This window comes from Physeter macrocephalus, chromosome 15 (assembly GCF_002837175.3).
Source record: "Physeter macrocephalus isolate SW-GA chromosome 15, ASM283717v5, whole genome shotgun sequence".
Classification (NCBI taxonomy): Eukaryota; Metazoa; Chordata; class Mammalia; order Artiodactyla; family Physeteridae; genus Physeter; species Physeter macrocephalus.
The window spans coordinates 68459038-68479249 of NC_041228.1; the positions used below are offsets into that span (position 1 = coordinate 68459038).

The following is a 20212-nucleotide window of genomic DNA, read 5'->3' on the forward strand; positions in this document are numbered from 1 at the left end:
GATTTAGTTAGGACAGTTGGGCTAGACATTTCCGATAAAGATTGGAGCACTCTGGTCCAATACAGGTTCATCAGCAGCCATCATTAATTGTAGAGAGAGCACTGCCAGTGCAGCAGGCTCCTACACAGGAGCTGAGGCACCAGCCCTGCATGGGAAATAGAATTGGCTCCTTAGTATTTTGCAGCACTCCTCTAAGTGATAGCATGACATGATCATTTATCATACAGAGACTGTCCAGAAAAGTGTCTGCTCCCTTTAGTAACTTATTGAAGGGCAGGAAAGTGAAAGCATTTTATTAAAGACAGGAAGGCAATGAACAACCAGAGCATATCCAAAGAGTAATCATATTGCAGCACAGGATTAGTTTAGTCTTAAATAAACATACACTGGAAGGAGTATGTTGAGGATAATTTATCAAGTGAGGAACAATTAACAAAAATCTACAGGATTCTTTTTTTCTATATAAATTTAAAGTTCTCTTATTGCTATTATTAACTTTTGGATGATGGGCATCATATTCAATGATGCACAAAGATGCAATGCACAATTCCATCCTTAGAGCTTTTTAAACTAAGAGAAATACAGTGAAACTCTCACATAAAATAATTATGGCTGTATCAAAAGCTGTGGAACAAATGCTGTGAAGAGGGCATAATCCAGGGCCCAGGACTGAAGGATGAAGTTACAACTTCTGAAGAGAGCTTTCTTTTACGAAGTCAATTACTTGTTAGTGGATCAGAAGCTTATTCTCCCTTACAACAATTTTTGCTCTCTGTTGACCAAAATTAAGAGAAAGGGAATTAACTGAGGGGTGGCAGAGCAGGCAAAGAGGAAGAGAATTAACACATTTATTCTTTACCTGCTTTGTTCCATGCACTTCATATGCCACAACAACTAATCCTAATTATCCTTACTTTATAAATGAGGATACAGACTTCCCTAAGGTCAAATAGTAAGAAGCAATGTCAGAAAGTTTAGGGTTGCCTGTATATTTTTAAAACAAGTCCTTATATTTTTCACATAAATTATTTATTGGAATACATTAGAGTCTAGCACAGAACTTAGCCCATGACTCAATAAATATCTGATGAATAATGAAGTAGGCAGAATTCGAGACACCATTTTATATACGAAGACATTGGTCTCAACAAGATTAAAGTGCTCTGCAGTGGGTTCTGGACAACTGGCTGTTCTAATTATTCCCCCAAAGACAGCATTTCCTCATGTAGATGCAGGCACATATCTGGATGTTCCATATTTGTTACCTCCTGGATATGAAAGTTTGGGAAGGATTTTTAATATATAGAAGGGAACTGCTGTCAAAGCTTCATAGTAAGAAAAAATATATTTTCTAAAACCTAAAGAGTAAATGCAGTCTTATCATAAGAAAAATTTCCAAAAATGGAAAAACGAAATATCTAAGCAACAGTAAACATGGATCAAGCAAAGAATAAGATGGAAGGTACATATAGTTAAATTAAATGGATATACAAAGTTGAATGGTATCAAGCTTTGAAGGTGAGGAAATGCTATGGGGAATAAAAATACCAGGCAATGCATTATCAATTACTTTCAGCTTTGCAATTAAGAATATGTATGAATTGATCCATAATTTGTATTTCCCAATTTTCCCTTATACCCTATGATAAGTTTGGTCTTGGCTTGAGGAAAACAGATAAAAGAATCATAGGTGTTTGCCTGCTGCTATCCTCTGGAACTTTTATTAACTTTGAAATCCTCATACCCGTATTCTAAAGAAATGCAATCCTCCTGGATGTGTACAACATCACATATACGGCAGTGCTCTGAAAACCAGAAAGCTCTCCACAGAATTAGTTATTATCAGTATTTATTATTAATATTAGCAAAACACTTGCTTTAAAGTAATGTTTTTGCCCTACTGAAGGTATCTTTCCTTTTTTTTTCTCTGCCTGTGGCCACTGAATTTTTACAAATCAATCATGGGCTATAGAGTAGAAAAAGTTTTTCCATTACTTGTTTTGAGTAATTCTTTACAGATTAAGTTTGGGGCATATATTGATATAAGAAATAAAGTATAAAGTATACTTCACTTCCATTAAACAGTAGCTAAGGGACTTCCCTGCTGGCGCAGTGGTTAAGAATCGCCTGCCAATGCAGGGGACACGGGTTCGAGCCCTGGTCCAGGAGGATCCCACATGCTGTGGAGCAACAAAGCCCGTGTGCCACAACTACTGAGCCTGCGATCTAGAGCCTGTGAGCCATAACTACTGAGCCCGCATGCCACAACTACAAGTCCACACGCCTAAACCCTGTGCTCTGCAATAAGAGAAGCCACTGCAATGAGAAGCCCGCGCACCGCAATGAAGAGTAGCCCCTGCTCGCCGCAACTAGAGAAAGCCCGCGCACACCAACAAAGACCCAACACAGCCAAAAATAAATTAATTAATTTTTTTAAATAGTAGATAAAGTAAAATATACACATAAAAAATGAGGAAGGGGAGAATGCAAGAAAAGGAATGAGAGAAAAACAAGGCATTGGAGACAGTGATATTGGATTGAAAAAAAAATCAAATAGGGAGAGAGAGGAGGTGAAGAGGGCCCTGGTCCAGGAGGATCCCACATGCTGTGGAGCAACAAAGCCCGTGTGCCACAACTACTGAGCCTGCGATCTAGAGCCTGTGAGCCATAACTACTGAGCCCGCATGCCACAACTACAAGTCCACACGCCTAAACCCTGTGCTCTGCAATAAGAGAAGCCACTGCAATGAGAAGCCCGCGCACCGCAATGAAGAGTAGCCCCTGCTCGCCGCAACTAGAGAAAGCCCGCGCACACCAACAAAGACCCAACACAGCCAAAAATAAATTAATTAATTTTTTTAAATAGTAGATAAAGTAAAATATACACATAAAAAATGAGGAAGGGGAGAATGCAAGAAAAGGAATGAGAGAAAAACAAGGCATTGGAGACAGTGATATTGGATTGAAAAAAAAATCAAATAGGGAGAGAGAGGAGGTGAAGAGGGCAAACTGAGACAGCTGGTTCTTAAAGGCGATCAATCTGTTTTTCTCACACTTATGTGGATTTTCAACCATAGAATAACTTAATTATTCCTTTAAATATCAATAAGCTGATTTTCTTATAAGCTATTAAAACATGCAAATGTTTATGATGTACATAAAACAAAACTGTACCTACAGTATGATGACAATTAAGAAGGAAATTCCTATGCTCAAAAAGAAAACTAGAAGGATACATGACATATTAAAAGTGATCTTTGGGTGATAAGCACACAAGTTTTTTTTTTTCTCCTATTATCCCTTTTGATATTTTTTTAACAGATTTTTAAAAAGAAAAAGCAATGGGCTTCCCTGGTGGCGCAGTGGTTGAGAGTCTGCCTGCCAATGCAGGGGACACGGGTTCGTGCCCCGGTCCGGGAAGATCCCACATGCCGCGGAGCGGCTGGGCCCGTGAGCCATGGCCGCTGAGCCTGCGCGTCCGGAGCCTGTGCTCCGCAACGGGAGAGGCCACAACAGTGAGAGGCCTGCGTACCGCAAAAAAACAAGCAAACAAGAAAAAGCAACAATATACATTGCTTGCAATGTCAATGGACTGCTTACTTACTACTCCATAATGGCTTTAATCTGTAAACTTCCATAAGCTCCACTAAGAACAGGGCATCTTCTGTAGCATGGATAGCCAGAGGCAAAATGGTTTCTGAGCTGCAGGTTGGGTCCATTTAAGGGAGTGTGACAGAGTAGAGTTCTGTGGCCCCCAACTCAGGACCTTACTTTTTGCCTCATCTTTAGTCCTCTCTACTATTAGTATAGACTATTTTATCAAAAAAACATTTATTGTAACCTAAGTACCTGGCACTGAGCTAGAACTCCATCGAAAACAGTAATTACCTTTAAAAACAGTTAACTGACATGAAAGAAATATTGATAATATGAAATACCTGTGTCTTGCTTTTTTCTTCTCTAATGATAGGATTTGGAGTGTTTACTGAACAAACTGATGAAGCTGTGGAAAATGGATCTAAACAGAAATCCTGTTTGTCTCAAACCGAAATATAGAGATAGACTGATATTGGTGTCCAAATCACTGGGTACATGTTTATATTATATTAATATGATTTTCTTAGAGAAAGAGAGCTGGTTAACTCTTTAGTTAATTTATCAGCAAGCCTTTAGAAATATGAATATGACATCTGAATCTACAAAAATGGTCAACTTTAAATTTGATATTTTAATAAAAGCAAAAGTTAAAATTGAGAAATAAAACATGAAAAAGATCTGCTGTTCAGAAATAATTAATTAAGACATCAGACACTCTTTCTTTAAAAAGAAAATGTGGCTGTTACCAACAAAAATGGTTAGTCATAAATGTGTAGAACTTGCTGGCCTTTTGCCAAATTTTCACTGGCACAAATCCTCTGAAGATCTGGAGACTCTTGGCTCTGTAGATAAAATTGATCAAGGTTTTCATTGCTTGACACTTGCCAAATGGCACCTTAAGAACATACAGGGGTTCCTTTCATTTGAAAGGGGAGAAGGTGGGGAGTCCCTTTATGAGATCTGTACAAATAGTAACATTCCTGAATCTGCACTATATAAGGGGAAATGGACCAATGCTCTTCAATAGATACCAAGTTATACAGTATCAGAGAGATCATCACTGCCCTCTCACAGAGGAGATTTGTGAGAGTGTTTCTATGACATGCTGTACTTGAGTATAAAAACTAACGTATGGCAAAACCACTTCAAAGCTCATAGCTATAGTAAACCTTGGTTAATCATAATGCTAGTACAGTGGTTCTCTTGGGGGAAAGAGGGGATGACAGAGGGTATATCAGAAACATCCAAGATGATCTTTCAAAACATGTATGTGAGAGTCACACCTTACCTACCCTTTACCCCACCAGCCAAGAGCAGGAAACAGAGAATACACAGGAAGAACAGTCATGTATATTTTTAAAGGTAAATTACTTGTATATTTGTACTTGGAATACTATCAGTCATTAAAAATTGTGTTTAAAGAAAGACGTGGTAGGGCTTCCCTGGTGGCGCAGTGGTTGAGAGTCCGCCTGCCGATGCAGGGAACACGGGTTCGTGCCCCGGTCCGGGAAGATCCCACATGCCGCGGAGCGGCTGGGCCCGTGAGCCATGGCCGCTGAGCCTGCGCGTCCGGAGCCTGCGCTTCGCAACAGGAGAGGCCACAACAGTGAGAGGCCCGCATACCGTAAAAAAAAAAAAATTAAAAAGAATTTAAAAAAAGAAAGACGTGGTAAAATGCTCACAATACAATATTAAAAAGATGTGATACTGTATAAATAGAGAATTCCATTTTTACATAATACACACAATACACACCTAGAAAACAAAACAATGCTACAAAATATACTAAAGTGTTATCCGTGGTTGTCAGTGATTATTTCTGGTTGTGAAATACAGGCAATGTTTTGTTTTCTCCATTTCTTTGAATTTTCCAAATCTTACAACACACAGAATTATTTGTGTAATTTAATATGCTCAATTTTCAAAACTTTTTAAAAACACAAAATGTAAAGATAGCTGAAATCTCACTTCATAGAATGAAGAGGCCAGCTATGCGATTATTCCTATTATATCCTATATCTTAGGATATAATAAGAATTATTAATGTATGTACTTTTAAAATACCATGTTACATATATAAAACTTCTTATTGAAATTAACATAAAATATATTTTACTTTTTCCTATGAATAACCATAGACTTATTTAAATGAATAGATAATATTTAATTTTTGTTGAATATGACATTTTTGTTTTTTAAAATACTTTATGATCCAAGAAGGGCGACCATACATCAAATTGTTTATAATGATTACCTTTGTTAGTGATGGGAAGGAGAGATATGGATAGTAATTACAGAGCCTTTTTATGTATTTTCCATCATGTTTCAGCTGTTTATAATATGCACATATTCTTTTTGAAATCAGAAAAAATAATTAAAAATAAATAAAAGCTCAACAACTACAGAAGCTGTGGAAATAAGGTATTTTAAAAATAAATTTATTTCAGCCTAACGTGTAGCTGTTCATGTGTCCTAAACCAGAGGTATATATATTGTATGTGTATACATAATATTTATATATTGTATTTATAATGTTCATGCTGTACTGATACATAACATTTATAGCATTTATATACTACATTTTTTAACATATATATATTCTCTAGAATTCCTTGATGGAAAAGAAATTAAAAATATGGAAAGACAATTCCTAATGAATTGGAAAGCATCCAAAGATGCCAAGAAAATCAGCAAAAAAAGGAACAGTAAGAACGAGGATATAAGTAACTCATACATAAGTAAGTAGGCTGTCATTCATTAGTTAATCACTTCTACTAGCAAAGGGAATATTCTACTCAACAAAAAAAAAATACCAGAAATAAGGGGGGTTTGTGGGTACATGCATGTGTGTATAAGTGCTCCAGGGAACATAACTATAGAATGGAATGGAGAATATTTGTAATTTTTGAATTCTGAAATTGTGTGTTTTAAGATTTTGTGTTCACATTAATATTAGAATCCTTGCTACAAAATTAAAAATTAAGCTTTGCATTATCAAAAAGTCTTAAAAACAATGTTGTTATGAACTAGCATTGAAAAAATAAGAAAAAGAGTGTTTATTTAAAAGTAGATAAATTTTTATATAAACTATTTCTATTTAAGGTAAAGCAATGGAACAAATATGGTGAAATGTACCCAATGTTAATTCTAGTTTGTTTGATTTTTAGATCACAATTGTAGCTGTTACTATTTATCACTGATTCAATAAATAAAATATAAATATATTTATACAAATATATAAATTTATATATTTGTATAAATATAAATATAAACAAACAAAAAAATAAGGGGGGTTTGTTTAGATTTTTTTTTTTTGGGGGTACGCGGGCCCCTCACCGCTGTGGCCTCTCCCGTCGCGGAGCACAGGCTCCGGACGCGCAGGCCCAGCGGCTATGGCTCACGGGCCCAGCCACTCCGCGGCATGCGGGATCCTCCCGGACCGGGGCACGAACCCGCATCCCCGGCATCGGCAGGCGGACTCGCAACCACTGCGCCACCAGGGAAGCCCCTGTTTAGATTTTTTATGGGCTTTTTTTAAACTTGTTTACAATTCCTAGGTAATTTTTCCTATAATGTTTATATATGAAAATGGTAGTTACCATATATGAAAAAAGCTATGTTTAGTTCATATTGAGTATAACTATGTCAGCTATATAAACAGAGAGCCATGAGGGTGGGGAAAAGTGTATAATTTTATATCTGGCAAAAGTGCATGACACTAGTTATGTAAATGGTGAAACAACAATCAGCTATGTAACTTGTGAAACAATTCACAAGTATATTTGTTTAGCAAAAGTGCAAAAATCACATTTTTCATCAGGATAAAAAATAAAAATGTATCACAACCACATATGTTCCCTATACTCTGTGGCCTGTCCTCTTTCTTAAGTACATACCCCAACATTTGAATATTTTGATTATAATATGCCTAAGGTTGTGTTACAAGGACACGCCAACCTCCCCTGCCTAACTAATGAAACTAAATGTAGCTAAGTATGATGTGTAATAACCATCTTTATCATACTGGGGCGTATCCTAGAATTCACTCTTCACAGATTCTATAGTCCACAACGCTGAAATGAGCCCCTTGCTCTGTTCCGTGACAGTGTTTGAATGCTAATGGTCTTCTAGTTCCACAGCTAACAGGGGATGGAGACACAGAAAGAGGTGAGACCAGGGGAATAGGGAAACAGAAACTAAAACAGTGTAGTGAGGCTTTATGCATAGATAGCATATCCTAGGAGCTCTATCACTCTAGGACAAGGAGGTTGAGGTGAAGAGAAGCAGAGATGGAAAGCTCTGATAATTTTGCCATTATTGCATCCCCTGAATGTGAGCTGTTAACATTATTTCAAAGAATGGGACTTTTTAAGCTGACAGTATTCACATGAGTGATGATACTGTGTTGGCAATATGAACTTCTCAAGATCTAAAACCCATAAGATGTACAGGAGGCATTTCTCCTCCTCTGCTTATACCTGGCTGGCTATGAAGGTCAAAACTAGACTCAGGGTAAGGACTTGCATATTTTCAGTATTACCCCAAAGATGCCAAAGTACTGCCAAAGCAATGTTGAGAAAGAAGAACAAAGCCATAGGGATCACACTCCCTGATTTTAAACTAAAGTTGACCCTTGAACAGTGAGGAGGTTAGGGGCACCAACCGTCCCCAAAGTCAAAAATCTGCATGTAACTTTACAGTCAGCCCTCCATATCCTTCGTTCCGCACCCAGGGATTCAACCAACCTCAGATCGTGTAATACTGTAGTATATACTATAGAAAAAACTCCACATAAAAGTGGACTTGAGGAGTTCAAACCTGTGTCATTCAAGGGTATACTACTGTATACTACAAAGCTACAGTAATCAAAACAGTATGGTACTGGCACAAAAACAGATCAATGGAACAGAATAGAGAGACCAGAAATAAACCCACGCCTATATAGCCAATTAATCTACAACAAAGGAGGTAAGAATATGCAATGGGGAAAAGACAACCTCTTCATTAAATGGTGTGAGGAAAACTAGACAGATACATGCAAAAGAATCAAACCGGACCAGTTTCTCACATCATATACAAAAATAAACTCAAAATGGATTAAAGGCTTAAACGTAAGAGCTGAAACCATAAAACTCCTAGAAGAAAACATAGGCAGTGAGCTCTTTGACATTGGTCTTAGCAATATTTTTTTGGATCTGTCTCCTCAGGCAAAGGAAACAAAAGCAAAAACAAACAAATGGGATTACATCAAACTCAAAAGCTTTTGCATAGTGAAGGAGACTACCAACATAGTGAAAAGACAGCCTACTGAATGGGAGAGAAAATTGCAAATGATAGGACTGATAAGGGGTTAATATCCAAAACACACAAAGAACTCATACAGCTCAGTATCAGAAAAACAAATAACCCAATTAAAAAATGGGCAGAGGACCTGAATAGACATTTTTCCAAAGAAGACATACAGATGGTCAAGAGACACATAAAAAGATGCTCAACATCACTAATCATCAGGGAAATGCAAATCAAAACCGCAATGAGATACCACCTTACACCTGTCAGAATGGCAATTATCAAAAAGACAACAAGTAACAAGTGTTGGTACGGATGTGGAGAAAAGGGAACCCTGGTGCACTGCTGGTGAGACTGTAAATTGGTGCAGCCATCATGGTAAACAGTACGGAAGTTCCTCAAAAAATTAAAAATAGAACTGTCATATGATCTAGCAATTTCACTTCTGGGTATCTACCCAAAGGAAACAAAAACATTAATTCAAAAAGATATACACACACCAATGTCCACTGCAGCATTATTTACAATAACCAAGATATGGAAGCAACCTAAGTATCCATCAATAGAGGAATGGATAAAGAAGATTCATGATATATACAATGGAATATTACTCAGCCTTTAAAAATAAAAATAAAATCTTACCATTTGTGACAACATGGATGGATATAGAGGGTATTATGCTAAGTAAAATAAGTCAGAAAGAGAAAGACCAACACTGAATGATCTCACTTACATGTGGAATCTAAAAATCGAAACAAAGAAAACAAAACAAAAACAGACTCATAGAAACAGAGAAGCAGTGGTTGCCGGGGAAGCGGGGTGAAACAGGTGAAGGGGATTAAGAGGTAAACCTCCAGTTATAAAATGAATAAGCCACAGGGACATAATATACAACACAAAGAATATGGTCAACAATATTATAATAACTTTGTATAAGGACATATGGTTACTAGGCTTATGGTGGTCATCATTTCACAAGGATACAAATGTCAAATCACTATGTGGTACTCCTGAAGCTAGCAAGATATTGTACATCAACTATATTTCAATAAATAGATAAATAAAGTGATTTCAGGCACACCTTGTTTTATTGCACTTTATTGCGCTTCACAGATAATGCATTTTATACAAATTGAAGGTTTGTGGCAACACTTTGTCAAGCAAGTTAATTGGCGCCATGTTCCCAACAGCATTTCCAATAGACATATCTCCAAAGAAGACCCACAAATGGCCAACAGGTATATTTTTTAAATGCTCAATGTCACTAAACAACAGGGAAAGGCAAATCAAAACCACAATGATGGGACTTCCCTGGTGGTCCAGTGGCTAAGACTCTGTACTCCCAATGCAGGGGGCCTCGGTTCAATCCCTGGTCAGGGAACTAGATCCCACGTGCCACAACTAAGAGTCCACATGCTGCAACTAAAAAAAACATCCTGCATGCCACAACTAAAAATCCTGCATGCCGCAACGAAGATCAAAGATCCCGCGTGCCGCAACTAAGACGCAGCACAGCCAAATAAATAAATAAATATTTTTTAAAAAAACACACAATGAGATACTTCCTTATACCTGTCAGGATGGCTATTATCAAATGACAAAAAAAAAATGCTGGTGAGGACATGGATAAAATTGGAACTCTTGCACACTGTCAGTGGGAATGCAAAATGGTGCAACCAATGTGAAAAACAGTATGGCAGTGCCTCAATATTTTAAAATAGAATAACCGTATGATCCAGCAATCCCACTTCTGAGTGAGTATCCAAAAGAACTGAAATCAGGATCTTGAAGACATGTTAACCCTCCTATGTTCACTGCAGTACTATTCACAATAGCCAAGATGTAGAAACCTAAATGTCCACTGACAGATGAATGGATAAAGAAAATAAGGTATATACAAACAACGGAATACTATTCAGCCTTAAAAAAGGGAAATTCTGTAATATGAAACAATGTGGATGAACCTTGAGGACATTATGCTGAATCAAATAAGCCAGTCACAGAAAGACAAATATTGCATAATTCCACATATATGAAGTATCTAAAATAGTCTAATTCATAGAATCAAAGAGTGGAATGGTGGCTGCCCAGGGCTGGGGGTGGTGGGAGAAATGGGGAGTTACTAATCAACAGGCATAAAGTTTCAGTCAAGCAAGATGAATAAACTCTAGAGGTCTGCTGTACAAAGTTGTACCTAGAGTCAACAATAATATATTTATTGTACACTTAAAAAATAAACAGGGTAGATTTCATGTTAAGTGTTCCTACCACAATTTTTTTTAAAAGCCATACAGAATGTTATATAGTACAGAAGCATCATTTCATACCTTGTTGTAGTTGCTATCATGATAATCATTAATAATTTTAAATGGAAAGCACTCCAGTCTAGGAAGCCAAGAAGAGGGGGCAAGGGAAGAAAAGAGAGCTAATATTTATTGTGCCAAACATTTCAGATATTTATGCGCACTATTGCTTTAATCATTTTAACTTGTGGGAAAGATAATTATTATATCCATTTTGCAGCTGAGAAAGCTGAGTTTTAGAAAGATGAAATAACTTGTCTAAGGTCACAAAGATAGCAGGGAGACAGTGATTAATCAGTTATCTGACTTCATCAAACAGCTTTGGCTTCTAGTGACCACTCTACTGATGACTGGCTGAATCATGCTTGGACCCAAGGACAATAATGTCTGCTCTACGTAGAAATTCACTTCAGTTTGGCAGGAATTTAGAAAAATCTTCAAATGTGTAAATATGTGATATGTAAACATATAATTTTTATAAACAAAAAGGAACTTGGGAGAAAAATGAGACTATATTATGAAAGAACTTTGAAATTTTAAAAGTATTCAAATAGATTATATGATTTTTACTATATTGAAAAATAGACTGTAAGGTCAATTAAATTAAAATTAAATTGAAATTGAAAGCTGACTAGCTGTAATAGAAATTATGTGAGTTTTCCTCAGGAGTACTCAGTTATTCTCTCTTGGCCATCTATAGATGTCCTTCCTCACCACCTACACACATTTGCCAACCCCATCCAAACAAATGGTACAGTTCTGAGCTTCCCAGGCTTACAACCTGTGATATCCCTGGATACACGTATGTAACACGCAATAACTCTGTCCTTAGGTATGTGGCCAATACCTTACACTATAGTCTTTATGTAAAGTGTCTGTTATTGCCACTCAGGAGAAATGGAAAGAATGAATTAAAGTCTAGAAGACATAGTGTGTATATTTTTAAATCTACAGTATACCTTCAGGTCTTTAGAAGAGCTAAGATGAACCATTTAAAGATACCTCTGTACAACCAAACACATTATAAGTGAACAGGAATTCTTAGGAAGATAGTCATCTTTGTATTTCCTGACTACACATTTTTGGTAGCCCTATAAATTTGGAGCTCTATATGGTAAAATTACCTCAGACTTCAAGGATGTTACAATAAAAAAATCTTGTCTTAAATATAGTCACACAACTATATAGCTCAAAATTAGAAGCAAAGTTAAACACTTTAACAAAATTCAAAATATCTGAATGCCCTTCAGCATTTTTTTTTTGGTTGAACTGGTTTTGTTTTATTCAGCATTTACTTTTGTAGTGCTTTGATGGAAATATTCATTTAGTCATTTAATAAACATTTGTTGAGCATCTTAGATGTGCCCAAGACTATGCTAGGCCCTGGGAATTAGAGGCGAATAAGGCAGTCTCCACTTAAAAGGAAATCATTGCTGGAAAGGAAGGAGGATCTTTAAACAGGGAAATGATGTGGAATGTTAAGTTTGGAAATAAAGGTATGAACATATTACAAAAACTATAATTGACTGATCTATTCCCTAGAGGTTAAACACACTGAAAAAATAAACTCATAACAGCAAAATGCAAGGGCAGTTAATATTTATATTAATGTTGGGATACCCATTTTGTCTATGAGAGTTGACCATAAACTTTCCTGTGTAGGTTCTCATGTTTGAAAGTCTGTGATATTTTTATCTTGGATATTAATTTTTTATTGGCTTTGCTATGGATCTATATAACCTCATCTAATTCCATTTCATAAAACATAATTTTAGATAGTCTAATGCTTTTCTATGCCATGTTTGCAATTTAGTTATTAGTTTCAAAGCAGAATGCTTTTAATTCTTTGTATGCTACAGGTAACTTTGAAACAATGCATCACATAGTTCCTGTTTATTACCCACAGGTGGGTAAGCCAAAATTAGTTTTTTTCTCTGATACACAAAGATACCTTGCAAATGGAAATGCATCTCCAGAAATCTCCCAAGAAGATAACCCTAAAATTATTGAAGACATGGGGTAGGTTCTTTCAAATATTTTTGTGTGTGATTTATCTTTTGGGGGGAGGATGGGACACCCTTACTGTCAACAGCACAGAGGAGGAGAGGCCCTCCGTCTGTCTCCTCGCTCTCAATTCTTCTTGACCAAGCACCAAAAAAAAAAGAGTTTATTGTTCATCGCCCCAGTCATAAAGTTGCAGTGGAAGGGTTGATTCAGGAAGAGCTGGGAGTCACAGACTAGATACACCTACTGAGGTAGGGCAGGTGACTCAGGAAAGTCCCAGAAGCAGCATGTAAAGATGTCTGAATGAACAGGGATCATATCAAAGGAGCCCGAGGCCCAGATGATAATGGACGGTCCATTAGTGAGTAGATGGCTACAGCAGGGCATCTGGTGGCAGAAAGGAGGAGAAGCCAGAGCACTACAGAGATAGGCTACTTTCACCACTTCTCCAAACCAAAGGTTCTTAATCTGGTGTCCCTGAAGGATGCATTAGAAGTTTCATTAGATTCTCAAAGAGATTTATGATCCAAAAAATAGTTTAAGAATCACTATTCTAAACCTTGAGTATATACATAATTTAGCTCATTATGAATCAGCTCTGAGTCTCGTAATGAGAAGAAAATTGCTTTTCTTCAGCTTTAAAAAAGATGTTATTGCTCTGATGTAAAGATAAATTATACCAGAAAATAACTTCCTTTATTCATAAAACTAACAGCCACCTGCTATATGCCAGACAATACTCAATATAATAAAAACTCAAATGAGATAGTCCTGATCTCAAAGATCTTGCAACAAGTTAGTGTGAGAGTCAAATGTTATACCACTACTATATATTGTGATAAATGCTATGGGCGTTATAAACCAGATCCTCATACATCCTACAAATTATCCATTCAACTTTTCTTCATTTATAATCAATAAAATGATTGCTCTATTGATCGTTCCAATCATACCATAGTAGTCACTACAATATAATAAAGGGCAATAGCGTATTTCATCGAGAAAGTAATCAGAGCCAGTGGACGTACTTTGGAATAGATTTCCTCTTTCCAGAACTGCCTGATGAAGGTCATGTGGGTTTGTCACGAGACCCTCTTTGCAGGGTCCAGTCAAGGGATGGTGATTTAGCATTCCTTAACGGAGCCCTCCTGAAGAAGACCCATGAACAGTACTGCACTATCCTACCCCCATTCCCTGAAGAGTGGCTTAGGCTTGCCAGGAGAGGCTTAAGAGAGAGAGAGTCCTATGAGTCTGGAAATGCTTTATCTGGGGAGAGGCGATAGGATATATAAGGAGTCCTAGTTTTGGTCTTGCCTCCTCTCCATTCACACACATAAAAAACAGAGGCTGTGTGAGAATTTGCCTTACTGATTATGTCCATTATCACTGCCATCAAAACCATAGCCAGTTTGTTCACAGCAGCCCAACAGTTTCTTAAAGATTTACATAACTCACGTCAATTCCACAAGTGTTCTTGAGTTTTGTTTCTTTGCCAAGCATTTTGAAAGGTCTTGCTAGTATATCATCAAGGTGGAAAAGAAATCAATAAAAATGAATATAGCCTCAGATAACAATATTGGTAAATCTGTACGTTGCCACACACACTGTTAGATCAGTTGCGAGCTATGGCACATACCACATATTCTATAGCCCCAAGCAAAACTCTAGTCACTAGGACTGCACTGACAAATCGCTATATTCTCATTTTCCTAACTAGGAACACTAAACACAGAGCTAAATGCATTTTTAACTGCTAAGTACTGCTAAGATAGGCTGCCCTAAAGAAACCAGCAGAATAGAGGGGTTCCTGTGAGAATAATATAAAGAATGCCCTGCTTCTGCCACTATCAGTGAAGTTTATTATGTTCAATCCTGATTCCTAAGTTTTATAATGTGAAAAAGTATTACATAAACATTTTCTTTTAAATATTTTTTATTTCCTCATGTAACATTTTCATTGAGGACATGCCAAAACATTGTTTTGGTATCACAAATGATCTAAGTCTTATTAAATGGGAATATCAGTTCTACCTCTCTTTAATAAAAGATGACCAAATATATTACGGAATTTCATTAAGCTCTTGATAATAGATTGTTAGGGTATGCCTATTGCTAACATTTTACTAATTTAGTGTAAGGCTAAGAGACAATGAGGATAAAATTAGGAGGTTAGTAAAGTATTAAAAACAAAATATGTGGCCCAAATGTAAAGAACAGATTTTTAGTTTCTAAAAACGTTGATTAAACCAATTTGTTCCCTTAATTACTTGAAGGAGGATAATGAGCTGGCATCAGCAGAAGAGTCCCCTACAGTCTATATTTAAGATTCGAGGTGGGGAGCCTGTTCAGAGGTGGAAAGGAGCTTAGAGGCTTCTTCCAAAATGCTAAAAGTATGTGCCCCACACTCCTTTACGGTTTACGCACTGAAAGCTGTGCCTGTATCCTATGTGGAACACAGTGAAGCAAAATCTGTCCAATGACAGGGGAATGTTTTCCACCTCCTTTATAAATGCATGCAGTCTGTGCTCATGTATATTTACACAAGCCTGCTTTCCCTACAGGGAGGAAAAAGTCAGACTCATTGACGTTGCTTTTGACCCTCAAACTGAACTTGATACTATCAACGTACACTTTAATTAAAGATTAGTTCAACACTATTTTTTATTTAAAGGCCGATTCTGAACAAATGCCTTCACTGTTCAATTAAAAATAACATATGTATTAAGCAAAAAATGTGCACATATTGCTTCTTTCTATGTTTGTCACAGTAAATACTTCTGACAGATGTTTCCTCTCTTTTCAAACATGCTAGGAGGTACTTGAGCCTTAGTAATTTAAAAATAGACATTAAACGCAGTTATATATTGTAAATAAGATCCACTGAGAATACAGCACTGTACAACGAAAAAAGCAAACTGTTACTTGATTAACTATCTTTCAAGCCTAAGCGACGTCAATAGAGTCAATCCATCTCTTTTCTTAATGTAAAAATAATAACTTTCTAGATGGGTTAGAATGCCCTTAGCTTCAGATACCTTTAAGGAATGTGAATCCCTGGGACCCATAATTCATAGGAAATGTTCACTGTATGTTATTTAACTATTTATAAAATACCTACTACCTTTAGTTAGAATATGGAAACATTAGGTTTCTTTGAGTTAAAAAGTGACCTTTAAAAACAGTACAAATAAATTGTTTTTACCACTGTTAAGTTATGTTTGAACAGTTGTAACAACAGATCTCCTATGTGCTTCAGGAAGAATTTTTTAAAACTTAGATAAGACTTTTAGTCATGAAACTCTGGAATGATCTTATATAAACTCATCTGCAAAGCTCTAAATATCTTAATTTTTCTATGTTCAACCTAACCTCTAATTAACTTTTATATGCAAAATAAATTTATGTATCAGTAACGTAGATGTAACGTTAAGATTCTGGTTTGCAGTTCTCAAAGAACCCTTTGAAATTAGGACAACCCCCAGCTCCCTCGAAAAAAAGCAATAGTGGTGAGCGACAGTGTTTCTTTAGAACAGTGTAAGCTCACTTTTGTGACTTCTAGTCTCAACTCTGTCAGTGGCTTACTCTGTGAACAAGAGTTATGTAAGATATAAGTTATAAAAATTGTATTAGTTATTTTCCATTTTAAAATGTCTACTTTGAAAGCTTAGTCTTCATTACCCAAACAAATTAAAAAACACAGTAGGACCCTTTGAGATAAGAATACTATCAGCCCCATTTTATACATGGGGAAAATGAGTGTTGCAGAGGCCCAGTCAGAGGGGCCCAAAGTCAGAGGATTGCCGTGAGGCAGAGCTGGGACTTGTATCCAGGTTATTGACTGCAAAAGCCAAGCTCTTAACTACACTGCAATGGGGTCTCAAAAACACCCTCAGTACAGGCAGATAAAGTAAGTAAGGGAAGCAGGTGAGAATGTGACTGAGGTAAACTGGAGAACACATGTCCAACTAAAGGCAACTGCAGCCTGCAGCTACTCAGCTCCAAAACAGTATAGCCAGGCAGACATGTTGAAGATGAGAAATGAGACTAGCTAGCAAGCAAGATATCTAGATTGTGAAATCATCTGATTTTTAAAATGTTTTAAATATTGGCTCTTTTCTTTTAAAATGTCCATTAAAGTGAATAAGAAGAAAAAAATCAAGTAATGCTAGCAAGGATATGGAGCAACTGGAACTCTCACACACTACTGGTGGGAATGCAAAAAATACTTAAGCCAATTTGGAAAATAGTTTGACATATTCTTACAAAGTTAAACACACACCACATTCAGCAGTCCCACTCCTAGGTATTTCCCCAGGTGGAATGAAAACCTATACTCACACAAAAATCTGAGCCCTAATGTTTTCAGTGACTTACTCATAATCACCAAAAATTGGAAACGACCCAAAGGTCTCTCAACTAGGGAATGGATAAACCAACTGTGGTACATCCATCCAATGGAATACTACTACTCAGCATTAAAAAGGAATGAACTAGCAATACATGACACAACATGGATAGACCTCAAAAGCATTATGCGAAGCAAAAGAAGCCAGACTTCAGGGAGATCAGCTTGGTGCTTTGTGACCACCTAGAGGGGTGGGATAGGGAGGGTGGGAGGGAGACACAAGAGGGAGGGGATATGGGGATATATGTATACGTATAGCTGATTCACTGTGTTATACAGCAGCAACTAACACAACAGTATAAAGCAATTATACTCCAATAAAGATGTTAAAAAATATATATATATAATAAAATAAAGAAGACAGACTTAAAAGGCTACACACTGTATGACTCCATGACATTCTGGCAAAGGCAAAACTATAGAGAGAAAATATCGGTAGTTGCTGAGGACCTGGGGTTGACTACAAAGGGTCAACACAAGGGAATTTTACGGGGGGATGAAATGTTGCATATCTTTATTGTGGTAGTAGTTACATGACTGTTAATGTTTATCAAAACTGTTGAACTATACACTCAAAAGAGTGAATTTAAGTCTGTAAATTATACCTTAATTAAACAATGAGAGAAGTAGTTGAAGGGTGAAAAAAAGCACCAACTCTATAAAACCCATTGATATAGATATATAACAAAACAATATATTTTCTTCACTGGTATGTGGGATTATTTTACAATATAAAGATAAGATGACAAACTATTTGACACATTTAGAAAAAAGATAAGTATGATTTTAAGACCTACATCACGCTCAGTGAAATAAAATCTACAGCACTCTAAAACCAGATTAGACAAGAACTCCAAAGAAAGACATACTATAAAAATAGTATTTGGGGCTTCCCTGGTGGCACAGTGGTTGAGAGTTTGCCTGCCGATGCAGGGGACACGGTTTCGTGCACCGGTCCGGGAAGATCCCCGCGGCTAGGCCCGTGAGCCATGGCCGCTGAGCCTGCGCGTCCGGAGCCTGTGCTCCGCAACGGGAGAGGCCACAACAGTGAGAGGCCCGCGTACCGCAAAAAAAAAAAGTATTTGGATTGTTCGTAGGGAGTCAAGTTAAAGTATGCCCTTTATTGAGATAGCAGATACAAAAAATGTTTTGCAAATAATGAAGAACCCTACAAATAGTAAATACAATATTATGGTAAAAAGCACAAGTGTTAGGGTCAATCTGCCTGGTTTGACTCCTGTCTCTGCCACTTACTATCTATGTGACCTTGGACAAGTTACTTCAACCCTCTGAGCTTTATTTTTCTCAACTGTAAATGTAAGTCCTCAAAGGGTTTTTGTAAAGACAAAATGAGAAAATAAAGTGCTTTTTGTAAAGCACTTAGCACTTAAGAAGTGCTAAATAAGGTACCTGTTACTAATTTATGTAATGTGGAAAATTTGAAGATTTTCATCTTCCATTTTGAATTTAATTGCAAATACTGGTTTCTTGCAGGAATTAGGACTACTCTAGAGTCATCAGAGGATTCAGAGAGGCTGCTTAGAGTGGCAGCAGATAGGACAAGGGGGGTGGGCTGCAGTGGCTGGTCTTGTTACATCAGTCCTTTCTTTGGAACTTGACTGTTGGGCAACTCAGCAGGCAACTGGCCAGGCACTGTTAGCAGTGAAGTGCCTCTGCTGTGCCTGCACCTCCACCCCACCTCCTAAAGCAGCAGGAGACTCTAGCAGGCTAGGCTAGGGTGAGGTGTGTGAGGTGCCAGGGTGTAACACATAAGGAGCCCTGAGCACCTAATCTGCCTACCCTAGTCGGCCCAACTTTCCTCCAGTATTCTTATTTCCACATCTCTCCCAACTCATAGATTTTCCACATTCTTCCCTTCCTCAGGGGGAAAAAAATCTTTGTTTCTGCTTCCTTTCAAGCCTGAGAAGATGCACACAGTTTAGTAACTAATCATTAGCCTTCACTATTGTTATTGTGTCCTAGATTATATATGTTTGCTACCTGTTGTGGATAACTTTCATTTTTGAAATAATTTAAACGCTGTTTTGTTTTGTTTTTTCTCTGTCAATACAGGAATCTCACTTTGAAGGAACCTGAAAGCTTGCTGACAAAAAAATGATGTACGTGAACCTCATCTTCTTCGTCACTCAAAAGTAAAAGAAAATATGTTTGTAAAAAATCAGTAAATTCAGCCTTAAGCGATCTGAAACCTGTGACTCTTTACCTTTATAGTATTACTAGGCAACATCATCCTTTGTGGTTTGTAGCTTTATGGCATCTCATTATATAAGAAGAACCTTTGAGTTCTTGTTTGATTTGCTTCTTTATAGAATCCGAAACAGTGCTTTCCAACTGCTTTATTCCTCATTACATACAATTTACAGGGGAAATAAAGGTGTGCTTTCTCATTCACCAAAAGAAAGTAATCCTTTTTTGAACCAATGGTATTTTGGTGTGCTTCTTTCTAAAGTGTAAATCGAACTACAGTTACTGAATGGGAATTGAGATGAAAACCTGAGGATTCTTTTGATTCACTAGTATACTTAAAGTGTGTGGAATTCTACACTCAAATACAATAAGTGCCACCATTACTATGCACTAGTCGGCAGCTCCA

The 20212-nt window shown here is 37.0% G+C and overlaps 1 protein-coding gene across 1 annotated transcript in view; it reads left to right on the forward strand.

Moving 5' to 3' along the window:
- PPP1R42 (protein phosphatase 1 regulatory subunit 42) overlaps positions 1-19793 on the forward strand; it is a 38643-nt gene extending 18850 nt beyond the window's left edge. The window contains exons 5-8 of the mRNA XM_028500246.2: positions 3971-4088; positions 6204-6335; positions 13049-13208; positions 19672-19793. Of these exons, the coding sequence (XP_028356047.1) occupies positions 3971-4088; positions 6204-6335; positions 13049-13208; positions 19672-19717 (456 nt within the window). The 3' untranslated portion in view covers positions 19718-19793. The remainder of the gene's footprint in view (positions 1-3970; positions 4089-6203; positions 6336-13048; positions 13209-19671) is intronic.
- The last annotated feature ends 419 nt before the right edge of the window (positions 19794-20212 follow it).